This window comes from Puma concolor, chromosome B2, assembly GCF_028749965.1.
Source record: "Puma concolor isolate L17-30 chromosome B2, mPumCon1.1.hap2, whole genome shotgun sequence".
Lineage (NCBI taxonomy): Eukaryota > Metazoa > Chordata > Mammalia > Carnivora > Felidae > Puma > Puma concolor.
Window position 1 is genome coordinate 134,782,022 of NC_141671.1, and position 13,789 is coordinate 134,795,810.

Below are 13,789 nucleotides of genomic sequence, written 5' to 3' on the forward strand. Positions count from 1 at the left end.
AGGAGCTCAGGAAACAAATACTATTTTATCAGCAGTGTAGACAGCATGCTTGCAGGTTTTAAAAAAAGTTTTTGCCATGACATGGAGCTGGAGAGTATAATGCTAAGTGAACTAAGTCAGAGAAAGAGAAATAACATATGATTTCACTCATACATGGAATTTAAGAAACAAATGAACAAAAGGAATAGAAAGAGACAAATCAAGAAACAGACTCTTAATTATAGAGAACAAAGTGATGGTTATCAGAGAGGAGAAGGGTGTGTAGGGATGGGGGATAGGTGATGGGCATTAAGGAGCGCACTTGTCCTGATGAGCACCAGGTGAGGTATGGGAGTGTTGAATCACTATGTTGTACACCTAAAACTAATATAACACTGTATGTTAACTAACTGGAATTTAAAAAAGAATAATGAAAAGTTAAAAAATTAAAAATATGAGCAACACTGAGAATGATGTTTATTGTATGCAGTGATGGGCAGGAAAAGCTGGTCATAAGAAATTACTCCAGAAAAGTCTCTTCTATCTTCAGATATGGTGATAGTCTGTGGACGTTCTTTTTGCCCTCATGTCCTTAGGTTCCATGGAATAAATTCTTAAATATATATGAGTGGAAGAAAACAATACTTGATACCTCTAACCTTATGTAAAATGTTTTTATTTATATCAGAATATTAATATGCAATTGTTTAGGCTTTTCAAGGTCAGAAGTGTAATTTAAAAACTTCAGTGTTCTGTGTAGAATTGTGTAATAGGTGTATTGTAAAATGTTAAAGTACAAAAGAAATCATAATATAGAAAGTTGTGGAACCCTTTTAGGAGGACTCAAGATTAGTTTCCTGTTTTCAAAACACTTTTGTTATGAAATAATTCTATTAGCAGTTAGTTTCAAAATAAAGAGGTCCTGTGTGTACTCCACCCAGCTTCCCCCAATAGTAACATTATGTATAACAGCAGTAAGATCTCAAACCAGCAAAATAACATCCATATACTACTATTAGCTAGACTATAGACCTTATTTAGATTTCACCACCAGGTTTCTACATGCACTCGTGTGTGTGTGTGTGTGTGTGTGTGTGTGTGTGTGGTTTTGTGCAGTTTTATGACACATAGATTTGTGTAATGACCACCTTGAACAAGATACAGATCAGTTTCATCATCATAAAGAAATTCCCTAAGGCTACCCTTTTATAATTATGCCCCTTCCTGCTCTCAGTCCCTAATCCCTGGCAACCAGTAACCTGTTCTCCATCTTTATACTTGTGTTAAGATTATTTCTTAAGGCTGTACATGAACCAGGACACCTGGGTGGCTCAGTTTAGTGTCTTAATTTCGGCTCAGGTCATGATCTCACTGTGAGTTTGAGACCTGTGTCAGGCTCTGTGCAGACAGCACGAAGCCTGCTTGAGATTCTCTCTCTCCCTCTCTCTCTGCCCCTCCCCTGCTCACTTGCTTTCTCTCTCTCTCAAAATAAATAAACATTAAAAAAAGAAGCTGTACATGAACCAATGTAAATAACATATTGCAGATTGCCTATACACCTAAATTTTAGAAATCTTAAGTAGTTTATGTTGTCATTTGTATTACAGGGTTCTTTTTTAATAGGAGTCATCATAGAGTTCTTAGATGTGACTTTTTATTTTACATGCTCGAATGTTACTTTTTGAGTACTTGAAGGTGCTATTACTGTTTTAAAAATGCTTTTCAAAATATGAATATTTAAATGAGGTTAGATATGGAAATCTGATCATTGAGAGTAGGCATTTGCTTTTGTTTTTAGTAAACCATATATATAGGTAAAGGAGCCATCAGAGGAGGTAGTCAAGCTGTTATTGCCATTTTGGCTCTACATCTCTTCTTGAGATTTCAAAACGGTGTGTACATCATGAGAGAGAAGTTGACATGCTGTGAAACTATGGTGGAAATAAGAATGAAGAGTACAGATCTTTGATACTCTGAACCTTTGAGTTTCACTGCTTCAAAATGATGTATTTTTTATATATTTTTGTTTATCTTTTTTTTTTTTTTTTTTTTAGGGAGAGAGGGAGAAAGCGTGAGTGGGAGAGAGGAACAGAGGGAAAGAGAGAGAGAATCCTGAGCAGTTCCGTGCCCAGTGTGGTATCTGACACAGGGCTTGATCCTACTACCCTGGGATCATAATCTGAGCTGAAATCAAGAGTCGGGTACTCACCCAGCTGAGCCACTAGGCATCCCTGCTTCAAAGTGATATTAGATAAGACGATGCTTTCTAGTGAAAGGGAGAGTATGTGGACTTTATTTCTGCTTACTGGTAGTCATGTAGCAGTAGGAATTACACAATAGAGTAGCCTCCATAGAATTGCGAAAGGGGAAAGGCCTTGGAGAGATGATTTAATGTAAATTTTGCCTTTAGAGCTATTTTAATCCTCTCTGATAAATGAGAAACTCTTAGGTTAAAAAAGGAGATTTTAAAATTTCTCATAATAACCTAAATGATTAGAACTGCAAATCCTTTTTGAAATTAACATAAATTCTTCATATTACATTTTTTAAAATTTATTCTGTCAGTAGAGATGAAAAGTATCTGACTCTTTTGAGGAAAACATGCGCATGTCTTAATAAATCAGCCTCAGTCCAGAGATTCTTAATCCTGTTCACACATCAGAATCACCTCTGAAGATTTTTATAAATATACAGAGGTCCTTGCTCTGAAAATTCTGGTTTGTCAGGTCACAGGTGAGACTGAGCTTCCTGTGTGATTCTCACCTAGGACCAGAGATTTTCTTCTCCATGCTTAACAGGATTTAATACTATCAGATATTTTAACTTTCTAAATTGGTTGATTGTTCAACCCTTTAAATATTGAAGTTAGAGCGTGCTAAATGCTATCTTTATTTTCTGTATCATTCTAGTAGTAGAATTAGGATCTAGGCATAGTACATTGAGAAGAATTTGTCTTAAGCCAAATAAAATGCGAAGGTTCCTTCATATTGTATTTTTCTTTTACCCAAGGAAGATGTACGGTAGTGGTCAAGCCACCCAAATAGTCTGACCTCTAATTTTATATAGCTAATTATCAACCTTAATATCCAACTAGATTCTAGTATGCTTGTAGTGTATAAGATACTAAATTATACTTTATTGAAGTTAAAACATTTCTTACACATACATACACATGTAACACACCGTTTTACACCTGCTGTTTAGAATTTGGGTGAGGCAAATATTTCTCTAAACTAAACCTATTGGCAGAAAGTTTTGAAGTCTGGGAAGATTTTTTTGGCAGCTCTTTAGTAGCTTTAGTGTTTGCAAAATATATTCTGTGTAAAATGTATTACATTGTATTTTTAAGGGAGCTCTCGTGAGTGCCTTGGCTGATGACACCTTACATTTATGGAATTTACGTCAAAAGAGACCTGCCATATTACATTCACTTAAATTTTGCAGAGAAAGGTAAGAATTCTTTGTTATCCTATATATAAGATATTTGTTATTCTATTTTGAAATGTTTTCTTTGAATTTTATTCTTTGATTTTATTTTTTTGTGATAGACTTTATGCACAATCTAAAAAATAATTCAAAAACTTCAAAGGATATACAATAAAAAGCAAGGTTCCTTCCTTTCCAGACCCATTTCCCTCTCCAGAGACACCACATAAATTTGTTTTGTGTCCTTCTAGAAATACTTAGTCTGTGCATGTAGGCAAAAATCTCTGTATATAGCTCCTTTTTTTTTTTTTTTTTTTTTTTGCATAAAAGGGAAGGCATCATATATTCCTTCTATAATTTGTGTTCACTCAATAATATATCTGATTGTTAACTATTGGACACAGGCCAGCCTTCCTTTGTTATTTTCACAACAGCATGATATTCCATTGTATGGAAGTACCCTAATTTAGTCTTCATCAATGGACATTTATATCCTTTTCGGTCTGCTGTTCGTTTCCTCTGCTGTGTTGTGATGTTATGTTACATATATGTCTTCATCCATTTATTCAAGTCTATCTGTAAGGTAAATTCGTAGAAGTATAACAGTTTGGTCACAGGAATCTCGTATATGATTTGTGAGCTTTGTGCTATGATTAGTAAGACCTTGTTTTTTACTTTCTTAATTCCAGTATAATGAACACACAGTGTTATGTTAGTTTTCAGGGTACAATATGGTGATTCAACACTTACGTACATTATTCAGCACTCATCATAAGTGTACTCTTAATCCTCTTTCACTTACTTTACCCATTCCCTCACCCACCTCCCCTCTGGTAACCATCAGTTCTCTGTAGTTAAGAGTCTGGTTTTTTGGTCTTTTGTTCATTTGTTTTGTTTCTTAAATTTCACATGTAAGTGAAATCATATGGTATTTGTCTTTCTCTGACTTATTTCACTTAGCATTATACCTTCTAGATCCATCCATGTCGTTGCAAGTGGCAAGATTTCGTTCCTTTTTATGGCCCAGTAATATTCTACTGTATATTAGACCTTTTCCACCCTAATTTGATTAAACATTCTCCCATATTTTATTTTTTTTTAATTTGTAAAATTTATTTAGTTTGAGAGGAATAGAGAGAACACGTGCGAGTGGGGGAAAGGGAGAGACAGAATCCCAAGCAGGCTCCATGCTGTCAGTGCAGAGCCAACTTGGGGCTCAATTCCATGAACTGTGAGATCATGACATGAGCCAAAATCAAGAGTTGGACGCTTAACTGACTGAGCCACCCAGGAGTTGCATATTGGCTCTACATGGCTTTATACATGTAACAGAGAGATTCTTTGGCTTTGGTGGAAAATGAGAATTTGACAAGTAAAATTCTGTCTGGTAGGTTTTTTTGTTTTAATTAGAGTATGTTCCATTTAGCTTCTCTGTTTGTTTATTTATTTATTTTAAGGAAGTTTAATTGGGAGGAGTTCATGGATTTATAAGCAACTACAACTATCTGTTCTGCTAGTTTTTTATCGCCTTGAACGTGACCAGTATTCTCAACCATGTTAGAGCAGTTAAAAATATATGAAACATTTTAAGACTGAAGACTAAATTATAGATCTGGGATTTCCTCTTTAAAACCTTCTATTGTCTAATTATTATATCTCTAATAATTATCTCTAATAATTCTGTGTTGTTCATAAAACACTTTCACATAAATGTTATTTAGTCTCTGGGGTCAAGAAAAATTTCCCCAAGTGAAATTTCAAAGAGTAGAATTTTTCTCCATAAATATGTTAGACACCTGAATAGCTGAGTCTTTAATACTGAAATTAATGTATTTCTTTTAAGATATATTTCTTTTATTCTGACACATTTATATCTATTCATTTGTTATTAGATACAAGTACTGGTTTAGAGACTAAAAAAAGCATGCATGCATTCTAATGGTTAGCAAAATGCAATATTCTATGGAATACATTAGTAATAAAAAATTTCGTCCTAACAATTATCAATGGTCTATCAGTGTCCAAAGTCCTTAAGAAAAGAAAATATTTCAGAGATGGAGTAATTTATTCAGATACTAGGACCTCAGTGGAGGAGTTGATGCCTGTAAGGTACTTCAGGAAGTGACTGCTGCTGTAGCGTTAGATTTTCTTAGTAGCAAAAAATAAATTATTGTAGAAACAAAAACTGATTTATCCCATTATACTCTTAATTAAAATATTAAATTTGTGCTTTGCATATTCATGAGGCTTATAATTTGTTCAGTATAAACATGAACAGGGCATAGCTGTAAAAGAATATTTGGCTAGCTACCAGCCCTTAAAATATCTGTACAGGTCTTCCAAAGATTTTGAATTAATTCACTGCACATACTGAATAAGAAAAAAAAAAATAATCATAATATTGCAACAAATTAGAAATCTAGAATTATAGTTTTTGTAGTAATTGTGTCATATTGGCAAAATATTTCTCTTTTAAGTAGCTTAATGAAAAGTGTACAAGCATTAGAAATAAGAGTGATTTTGTGTGATGAAATTGAGGACTAGAACACAGTAATGGAATGGAATGCAGGCTGTTAGGAAGCCTGACAGAGGGTCTGCTATTCTGGACCTAATTCTAATCCAGGAAAGAGAATTGCTTGGAGTTCTGTGGAAGTGATGAGTCATCTCAGGGATTATTAGAGAACCATGTCCTGAGACAAAATTTAAAAAGAAAAAAGGAAACTGTCAGTGTTTATTTAGAGGGAAGATGATTGTGATTTGATGACCTTGAGACTGTAAAAGGAAAGATGGTCAGGAAGTGTTGGATAGCTTCCTAGAAGAAAATTATCCATAACTAAGAAATTCTGACAAGGAAGTTCGGAGAGACATCCAAAGAGACTGGTCTAGTTACATAAGGGCCTTATGTATTCAGGTATAAAAAGATTGTATGGAAGGAGGGGGACACATAATCAAAGGTGAATATAAGAATAATTTCTCTCTCTTAATGGGCAAAATGACCTAAGGCTTGTGAAAAATAACAAAGACAAAATAATGAATGAAAACAGTTTACTTTTTATGTTGAGGGCAAGAAAGCTAGGTAGATTAATGATTGGTACAGTCGGGGCATATATTATTCCTCTAACTGTATTCATGCAATACTGGCTCAGACAAATTATGTCTTAGACTGCTAAAAAGGGTTGGCTCCTGTGCCATTATTGATTGGCCTAGGAGGAATATAGAGTGGGAACAGTGCTTTAAATTTGAAATGAAAAAAAAATACACTTTAGAAGGTGAATGATGTTCAGTTCAGCAAACATTGGGTGCATTCTGTGTGCTAGGTATTGGGATAAGAAAGATGAATAAAATGCTTGAATAGCTTACATCAGAGCCCAGACATATAATAAGTATGACATAATGTGGATAAATGTCATTTTAGAAGTTTATGTTAAAAACCTAGGATAGAATAACTAATTCAGTCTTTCATCTTAAAGATATACTGACTTCTTTTAAGATAGAAGTCAGTCATCAGGACAGTGCAGACTAAAACCAACCAGATTATCACTACACATCCATCAGAAGGGCTAAAACGTTGGCTTGGATGAGACACTATCAGAACTTTGCATATTCTGCTGGGAGTGTTAAGTTTTAGTCACTTCAAAAAAATGTTTTGCAGTATTCACAAATTCCATAACCCAACAGTTCCTGTCCTAAACATATATGTGGGGTAGACAGAATTTTAAAATGGGTCCCAAGATTTCTGCTCCCTCATGTCCACACACCAACTCCTAGTTATTTATACAAACACTACTTAACTCTAGGTGAAGGTTTTTTTGTAGATGTCATTGAGATCCCAATTAATTGACCTTATGATAGGGCAGTTATTCTCAGCAAACCTGATTTAGTTAACTGAGCCTTTGAAAAGGACTAGATTCTTCCTGGCACAGGGTTCAGGGCATGACAGGGATTCAGTGCAAGGGATATTGAGTCCTACAACCACATGAGACTGATTTCTACTAGCAACCTGTTAGAGCTTCAGAGCGGATTCTTCCCAGAACCTCCAGAAGGGGACACAGGAATGTCTCCTGGCTGATGTTTGGATTTCAGCCTTCTGAGTCTGAATAGAGGCTATGAGTCATGCAGTGCCTGGACATCTGACCTATAGAAACAGAGAATAAATGAGTGTTTTCTTAGGTATTAATTTTGTGGTAATTTGTTACACAGCAATAAAAAAAAAAAAAAAAACATACAGATTTTGGTACCTAGAAGTGAGGTGCTGCTGTAGCACATACCTAAAAATGTGTAAATTGCTTTGGAACTGGGCAGTGAATAGAGGTTGAAAAAAATTGAGGAATGTGATAGAAGTCTAAATGATATCTAGTCTAAATGTGATAGATATCACATTTAGATATCTAGATATCTAAATGATATCTAGAAGTCTAAATGTGATAGATATCACATTTAGATATCTAGATATCTAAATGATATCTAAAAGTCTAAATGTGATAGAAGTTCTATGCCAATGAGGACATAGAAGGGAGAGAGGAACATCTTTTTGGAAACTGGATGAAGTGGTTTCTTGTTATTTAGCGGTGGTGGGAAGCTTAACAGAAGTGTCTCCTGGGTAATGTGTAAGTGATTAACTTGGATATTTACCTAATGAGATTTCCAAGGAAAGGGTTGACGGTGTCACCTGATTTTTTTTTTTTTTTTTTTTTTGCTGCTTTAGAGTAAAATGCAAGAGGAGAAAAATAAATTGAAAAAAGAATTATTAAAGGAACCAGGATTTGATGATTTAGGAAATTCTTACCCTGATCCAGTTGGTAAAAAAAAATATTTCTCAGTATGGCATAGAGAAAAAACATGCAGGTGTGGCTGAACAACATTTTACTAAAAATCTAATGACTAAAGGTCCAAGTATTTAGTCACACAGTGAGCTCTTTTAAGAGATTGCAAATCTTTTTAATAAAACCAGAGAACCTCTAGAATGCTTTAAGATGCACAGTTTGAGAAAATTGTATAGCAGAATATTGCCAGCTTGGCCTGAAAGAGATAGTACAAAATGAAAGGAGGCTGCCAGCCAGAAGCAGTCTGATAAAACTACCTACTCCAGGCAAGTGCTATATTGGATGAAAAAGGAAGGATGGTTAAGAGGGTGGAGCTGAGAGCTACAGAGGATTATTCCCAGACCTTGAAACCTAATTAAGAAAATCCCAACGTTTGATTTCAAAACTGTTAAGGACCAGTGACTCCTTTTTAACTTCCTCTTTTCCCAATTTTGAACCGGAATTTCTGTAACTGTTATCCTATGCTTGTCCCACCATTGAATGCTGAGAGTATTGGGGACAGATAATTTGTGTCTTTAGTTTCATAGGTCCACAGATGGACTGTAATTGTGCCCAAGAGCTATATCTAATGGATTCCAGTTGGGATTCTCATATGCAGCAAATTTAGATGATGAGATTTGGGATTTTTTAGCTGATGATAATTTAAGGGGATTTTGGACTTGATAATGTAATTGGTTGAGACTTTGGAGATGTAGGGATCAAGTGAATGTTTTTTGTATTTGGGAGGAATGTGAATCTTCAGAGGTTAAAGGGCAGACTTAGAGCCAGGATTCTAACATGGTTCCCCAAGGTGTTGTCCCCTGGTATACATACACCTTCTCCTAATTATTCAACCAATGCTAATCAAAGTGATGCTGTGAAGGGATTTTTACAAATGTAATTGAGATCCTAAAGAAGTTGACCAGTCACACATGGAGTATATCTAACTGGTTTTAACTTTGGATTACCTGACTTAAAATGGCAGCAAGTGAGCGGAATTACACTGGTTGGTTTGGCTCACCTCTGGAACTCAGCCTCCAAAGGTATATGGGTATCTTGAGGAAGACATGGGTACTCTAATGAATATCTGAATAATGTTAGGAAGGAGTGGAGTGAGGAATGGATGTTAGGTAGATAAATAACCAATATCCATTATATTTAACTGCTTTCAAAATGAAGTTGATACACTTAAATACTTAGCATCCCCTAAAAGGTATTATAAGGTCTATGATTCTACTTATTACCATAATTCATTTTGCTATGCTTCTCCCTTTCATTATGCATTATAATATAGTCTCCTTGACCTCATTTTTAAAAAACTTTTTAATGTTCTATTTATTTTTGGGAGGGGGGTAGAGAGCGCACACGTGAGTAAGAGGGCGAGGGGCAGAGAGAGAGGGGGACAGAGGATCTAATGTGGGCTCTGCACCGACAGCAGTGAGCCTGATGCAGGGCTTGAACTCAAGAACCATGAAATCCTGACCTGCGCCGAAGTCAGACACTCAATTGGCTGAGCCACGCATGCACCTCATGACTTTTAATATTTTTTTTAATGAATGATCCTCTCTCCTACCTGTTTGTATGAGCTGATCTCCCTGCTTAGAACACACTTAAGATTCTCTTTCCGTGGTTAACTTGTCTTTGTCATTTCTTTTACAGATTTTTCTGTAAATTCTCTAGCGTGGGTTTTGTGCCGGTTTTGTATTATGGCATAGTATGATGCATTTTCCCTAAAATAGCACATACCGTGCTTACTGTAATTGCCTTGGTTCCTTGATTGTCTTATAGATTAGAATGTAAACTATATGTTTTTTTTAATTATTATTCTGTTTCCAGCAGTAATCTGGAATTGTAATGCCTGACATCTGGTAAATGCTTAAAAAATTGGGGATTGGTTGTTAACTCATTGTCTTTGCAGAAACAGGGGAATCTCTTCTTCTGTAAAAGGCATGGTGCTCCACAGACTGTGTTCCTTACCTGGGAGATAGGTTTAAGAAGTAAAGTCTTCAAACAGAAAAACATGAGAGTATTTGCTTTCTGTATAATCTTTATTCCTCCACTAATAGATCCCAAACTAGTTAGGTTGTTTGATTATCTTTGGAGTGCTATTTGGTCCTTGGCCCACAGCAAGGCTTTTAAATTTTTTTCTTTTTTGGTAAAAAGAGTGAGCTGGGAGAATAAAGAGCTTTGAGCAGTAGCTTTCTTTTTACTGAACCAGCATGCCTGGGAGGTATAGCAGACTTCCATCTGGAATAGTTTGACAGTGATTTTTAAGATGAAGGTTTTATTTTTCTTTTTTTCCCTTACTGTATTAACACAAATTCTCAGAACAGTGTTCAATGATATTTTTGATAGCAAGTATATTTTTCTTGGTGATAATTTTAATAATACTGCCTTTAGGGCTTTACTATTAAGCATAACATAGGATGTTGGTTTAAGATTGAACCTTTTTTTCCTTTAAGAGTTGGCTGTCAATAATGGAAATTAAATTTTAATTGGATGCCTTTTTAGCCCCTTTTTAGATTGTTGTGTGATTTCTCACCTTTTTTTCTGGATGGCATTAATAGATTTCCCAATACTAAGCATTCTTGTATGCTTGTGAAAATTTTGGAATAGTACTGATAGTTCTTTTATTATATTGTTAAATATGGTTCTTAATATTTTCTTAGAACTTTTGTTCAAAAGTGAGATTAGAATATAACTTTTTTTCTGTAACTGTCAGTTTTGGGATCAGGGCAGATACTTCCTTCATACAATGAATTGAGTAACTTTTGTGTCTTTCTCCTTTTCTTTCTTTCTTTTTCTTTCTTCCTTTCTCTCCCTTTCTTTCTTTCTTTCTTTCTTTCTTTCTTTCTTTCTTCCTTTCTCTCTCTCTCTCTCTCTTTCTTTCTTTCTTTCTTTCTTTCTTTCTTTCTTCCTTTCTCTTTCTTTCTTTCTTTCTTTCTTTCTTTCTTTCTTTCTTTCTTTCTTTCTTTCTTTCTTTCTTCCTGTTCTAGAACAGATAGAGAAATTAATAGAGGAATTACATGTTTGCAGAATGTTTTCAGAGTATACTTAAACTTTTTAGAACTGGATTTTTTTTGTATATAATTCTTAGATACATCAATTTCATCTGTGGTTACTGATCCTTTGTTTTTCTTGAAATTTTTTTATGATTCAGAATATCATCAATTTCATTAAGATTAGAGGCTGTATCTTACTGTATTGTGTGCTTATATTAATTTTTATACTCTTCATACCATCTTTCTCTATTTTATCATATAAGTATTAAATATAATTTGTCAGAGGCTTTTGTATTTAATTGTCTTTTAAATGTAGTCATTTGTGGATTTGTTTTATTTTTATCTTTTATTGATATCTAACTTATTTTTATCTCTATTCTCTCTCCTATTTTGTTTTTAATCTCTTGACTTAAAAGTAAAACGTATTTATTTTAACTTGCTTAAAAATTAAAACACTTTAGGGCATGACAGTTATAAGATAAAGTCAGAGGATGGAGATTTGAACCTAAGAATTGTAGGGATTTTGGTGATGAAGACAGGAGAAAGCAGAACAATGGAGAGAAAAGTAGTGATCAAAGGTATAAAGAAATTTGGTGGAACTAAAATATCTTGATTTATTTTTTATTTTTATTTATTTTGAGAGAGAGATAGACAGCAAGCCAGGGAGGGGCAGAGAGAGAGGGACACAGAATCCCAAGCAGGCTCCAAGCTGTCAGCGCAGAGCCCAACACGAGGCTTGAACTCACGAACTGTGAGATCATGACCTGAACCGAAGCTGGATGCTTAAACGACTGAGCCACCCAGCTACTGCCCCTAGCTAAAATATCTTTAGATTGTTAGGGCCAAAGAATGCTCCAAAAACTGCTGACATACTGGAATTAAAAATACCTTAAAAATTATATTCTGACATTGTCAACTGTGAAAGAACTCAAAAAATACAGTAATCATCTGAAATTCCTCCTCTTCCCCAAATAATCATTCTTTCAGACCTTGTTAGAAAGCAACGATGTTGAATGTGTCTTAGTGTAAGGATAACTACTAGAAGGATACAAAATACATACTATTAAACTTTTAGAGGAAGAAAAAAGGAAATGAAAATGGAGATCAGGAAAAGCGAAAATAATAGAAAAAATATGGCTAAAGATGGAAAAAATAGTTCAGCTATATCAGTAATCAAAATCATTGTAAATATACTAAATTCACTTGTTAAAATTTTGAAATTTTTGATTCAGTTAAAAAAATGCAGTTACTAAACTTTTTATAAAAGATATACCTCAAGCTTAATTACATAAAATTTGGAAGTATGTGGAAAGAAAAAGGGGAAAAAGCACACATCTTATGACAAAATTTACAGTGTTATTAGAAGTAACACTAGCAAAAATGTATAAGATCTATGTGGGGAAAATATTAAAACTAGTGAAGGAATCAAAGAAGACTTAGACAAATGGAGAGCTTCAGAAAAAGGAATATTCAAGTTTTAAAATGTCACTTCTTTCCAAATTAACCTTATAAATTCAGTGCTATTCTAATTAAAATATTAACAGGGTTGTTCATATAAGTTAATAAGCTGATCCTAAAATTTATATGGGAAAAAAAAGGTGCAGAATAACTGAGACATGTTTGAAAAAGAAATATAAGATGGTGAGTCTTATTTTTTTGGATATCAAAAAATATTGGAAAGCTGTAGAAATTAAAATGGTCTGGTAATAACAAAGGGAAGACCAGGGCGCCTGGGTGGCTCAGTCGGTTGAGTGTCCCACTTCGGCTCAGGTCATGGTTCCTGGTTCCAGCCCCGCATAGGGCTTTGAGCTGACAGCTCGGAGCCTGGAACCTACTTCAGATTCTGTGTCTCCCTCTCTCTCTGCCACTCCCCTGCTCGTGCTCTGTGTCTGTGTGTCTCTCTCTTTCTCTAAAAAATAAATAAACGTTAAAGAACAAAAAGAAACCCAAAAAACAAACAAACAAAAACAAAGGGAAGACAAATGGATCAAAACAGTGAGCAAACTGACACACACACACACACACACACACACACACACACACACACACACTTTTGATATATGACAGAGGCGGCTTTGCAAACAAAAAAATGATGCAGCAAATAAAAAAGGATGCAGTAAATTAAAAAAGGTGCAGTAAATAAAAAATACTGGGAGAACTCTTATCTAAATGGGAAAAGTGCTTCATAACAAAATAAATTGCAAACCAGTTAAAGACTTAAATGTAAAATGACCACAGAAAACTTAAAACAGGGAGGAGGATCTGTAAGATCCAGGCAGGTTGTGCTTAAACAACATACATGGAAAAGCACAAAGTGTACTGGAAAGGATTAAATGTTCTGTATAACACATTTACCATAAAGTTAAAAGGCAAACCCCATCTACCAGGTACTGCTGGATAAGAACACAAAAATCAGAATAATTTGCACAATATTCTTTTTAAAAATAGCAACTCCCTCCCCTCCCCAAATTCCTCATGACTTATGCATTTTATGAACATTGAGAAAAAAATATGAAAGGATATGTTGACCAGTCTATTAATTTGATTTATAGAGAGTATATTTTGGAGGAGAGGCACACA

General features: G+C 34.6%; 1 protein-coding gene across 4 annotated transcripts in view; it reads left to right on the top strand.

Moving 5' to 3' along the window:
• STXBP5 (syntaxin binding protein 5) overlaps positions 1–13,789 on the top strand; it is a 168,418-nt gene that overhangs the window by 27,494 nt on the left and 127,135 nt on the right. For all 4 annotated transcript variants that reach the window (XM_086708080.1, XM_086708081.1, XM_086708082.1 and 1 more), the window contains exon 4: positions 3,329–3,429. In XM_086708080.1, coding sequence (XP_086564206.1) covers positions 3,329–3,429 — 101 coding nt within the window. The remainder of the gene's footprint in view (positions 1–3,328; positions 3,430–13,789) is intronic.